This window comes from Mus pahari, unplaced genomic scaffold (genome assembly GCF_900095145.1).
Source record: "Mus pahari unplaced genomic scaffold, PAHARI_EIJ_v1.1 scaffold_11169_1, whole genome shotgun sequence".
Classification (NCBI taxonomy): Eukaryota; Metazoa; Chordata; class Mammalia; order Rodentia; family Muridae; genus Mus; species Mus pahari.
This window is the reverse complement of record NW_018392453.1, coordinates 26,313-29,102: the sequence shown is the minus strand read 5'-3', so window position 1 is coordinate 29,102 and position 2,790 is coordinate 26,313. Positions and strand designations below refer to the sequence as shown.

General features: G+C 48.0%; 1 protein-coding gene across 2 annotated transcripts; it reads left to right on the top strand.

Annotated features, from left to right (window-relative positions):
* The first annotated feature begins 381 nt into the window (after window positions 1-381).
* LOC110315033 (H-2 class I histocompatibility antigen, Q10 alpha chain-like) lies at window positions 382-2,542 on the top strand. 2 transcript variants are annotated; one of them, XM_021189201.1, is made up of 5 exons: window positions 382-451; window positions 691-960; window positions 1,191-1,466; window positions 2,042-2,317; window positions 2,442-2,542. In XM_021189201.1, the coding sequence occupies exons 1-5, from the start codon at window positions 382-384 to the stop codon at window positions 2,540-2,542; spliced, it is 993 nt and encodes a 330-aa protein (XP_021044860.1). The 2 variants fall into 2 exon arrangements, with proteins under 2 accessions (XP_021044860.1, XP_029390553.1); XM_029534693.1 differs by having other exon boundaries at window positions 382-455; window positions 821-960.
* The last annotated feature ends 248 nt before the right edge of the window (window positions 2,543-2,790 follow it).

Here is a 2,790-nt window from a genome sequence, read left to right as displayed (position 1 = left end):
TTGATATAGTCGACACAAGCCCAGTCAGCAGAGAAGACTACACAATGTCTAAGCATTTACAGAGACTCTAACCTTGAAATGTTTGAAAATTGCTGACTTACAGGCCTCTGGGATAGGAATCAATGATATGTAACATGGACCAGAGGACAGACTTTTGCTTAGACAGTGATGCCTGATAACAAAGCTGTAGAAATGGTGCAAAGTGGGGAATCAATAACTTAGAAATCCCCCACACCCAGGAATTGGTCTGTCCAAGACAAACACCATCAGGTCTACATCACTACCTTTGGGAAATCTAAAAGAAGCCAATCAGCATCAGCCACATCAGGTTATAAAGTGAAGAGATACAGGGCACGATTGAGACTCCACACATCAGGGAGGATGAGGAAGCCTGGACCCTGCAGCCTCCTCCTCCTATTGGTGGCCAGAGACCTGACCCAGTATTGTGCAGGTGAGTTAGAGGCATGGAGGGATCTGGCATTTTAGGGAGCATGACAGAGCAATTGAAATCCATATCTCTCCACTTTCTTCCTTGAATAACCAGACCCTTCCTGAAACCCTATTTGGAGAACCCCTGACCCTCTCCTGCATCTCAGGTCCACAGACACACCAGCACCACGGTTCTGCTCTCTACCAACCTGCTCTAGATTAATGCTGAAGAGTCAGGGTCTCAATGTGCACCACCCACAGGCTCACATTGGCTGCAGACTTTCAACATTGTAATTTCGGAGCCTGGCGTTTGGGAACCCCAGTTTATACAGGTCGGATATGTAGACTCCATACAGTTTCAGGGATTCAACAGCAAAGAACCAAATGCAAGGATGCAACCTCGGGCTGCTTGGATGGAGCAGGAGCCACCTGAATATTGGGAGAAAGAGACAGCAAAAGCCCTTGACTTGGCACAGTCAGGGAGACAAATTCTTAAATACATGATGAATGAAACTAAAAGGAAGAAGAATGGTAAGTGATATGAGGACAAGGGTCACAACTCCTCAGATCCCTCACGGTCTGGCCCAATAAGCTCCCCCACTAGGTTCCCAAGTGAGAGATACAGCCATAGTCAGGGACCTGGTGATTTTAGACCCCAGAGAACTACAGGCTGTAACCTGGGTAGGGGTTTAGTTGGGGAAAAATAACTGAGATGGGAGAGAAGCCTCATAGTGACCAGAGGCTGAATGGGTGTGGGGCAGACTATCACACCCTGCAGGAAGTTTATGGCTGCAATGTGGCAAATGATGGGAGCTTCCTCGGCGGTCGCTACCGGCTCACCTACTATGGCTATGATTCCTTAATCCTGAATGAGGACCTGAACTCTTGGACTGCAGAGGGTAAAGTAGGTGAAAAATTCAAGACACACCAGGAGCAAGGAGGCCTAACAGAAAGTTGGAGGACTTACCTGCTAGGGGAGTGTGTGGAAAGCCTTCTTAGATGCCTGGACCTTGGAAAGGAGACCTTGATGCACTCTGGTAAGAGACACCCTTACAAACCTCTTCTGTTTTCTGAGATTGTAGCTCCTGTCTCCCTGAAGCCTCCTCCTCAGCAGGGAGCAGCTGGAATGCTTACAATGTCTTGCATTAAAGGGGAAAGAGAGCTCCTCAGTGTCCTGACTCAACATGAGAGAGGGACTCTCCAGAGGATTCACCCTTCTCCCAGGACAGTTCAGTGTGGCCATAAAACAGCAGTTTCCTTCAATATGCATTGTACATCATTGCCTCTCTCAGACCTGATCAATGTCCTCGACATTCACGATGACATTGAATGTCTGACTCCAGGGTTGCTGAGTCCCTAGACCCCTCCACAGTCAGAACCAGAAGTCTATTTATTTAGAGGGAGGCCCACAGTATCCTGCCCTGTGTTGGCACATGGTTACTGTAAAATATTCCAAGGAATATATCATCCAGTTCTGGAGTTTAGGCCGATGAGTGGATATGGCTCCCTCCCTCATCCAATTCTCCCATCCTTTCCAGGGATGGTGCCATGAGCGCTGCTCAGGTACGACAAGGAGTGCAAAATACCTGTATTTTCCAAATGTTCCCCTCAGATGCCCCCCGAACACATGTGAACCACCATGTAAGACCTGAAGGGAATGTCACCCTGAGGTGCTGGGCCCTGGGCTTCTACCCAGCTGACATCACCCTGACCTGGAAGATGGATGGGAAAAACCACACCCAGGACATAGAGCTGCCAGACACCAGGCCTGCAGGGGATGGAACCTTCCAGAAGTGGGCAGCTGTGGTGGTTCCTTCTGGAGAAGAGCTGAGATACACATGCCATGTGCACCATGAAGGGTTACCTGAGCCTCTCACTCTGAAATGGGGTAAGGAGTGGGTGGGAGCAAACACTCTGTTGTCAGAAAAAATATGAGCTCTTTGAAAACAAGAGCAGGATCAGGGTTTAGAGCTAGGGTTAGACTCCTTACTCTCCCTTCTTGCCATCCTCAGAGCCTCCAAAAACCATCCCCATCATACCAATTCTCATCAGCCTGGTTCTTGGAGCTTTGGTGGTGGGAACTGTGATGATTTTTCTGATATGGAAGAAATAAAGGTAAGAAAAGGGCAGTGTCTGAATACTTGTCTCTCTACAGATCTGCAGACCAAGGTATAAAAGTTCCCTGCCTCATTAGAGGAAAAATGTATACACTCAGGCACTGGGACTTTTGTGCTGACTTTAAAGCTTTCATAAATCATAAAGGAAATATAGATAAATCCACTGCCCTCTTGATAGGGGATGAAGACCCAATTGTGTATCCCCACAGACAGAGAGATGTCAAAAAGAAGGGCCCAGCTGAGA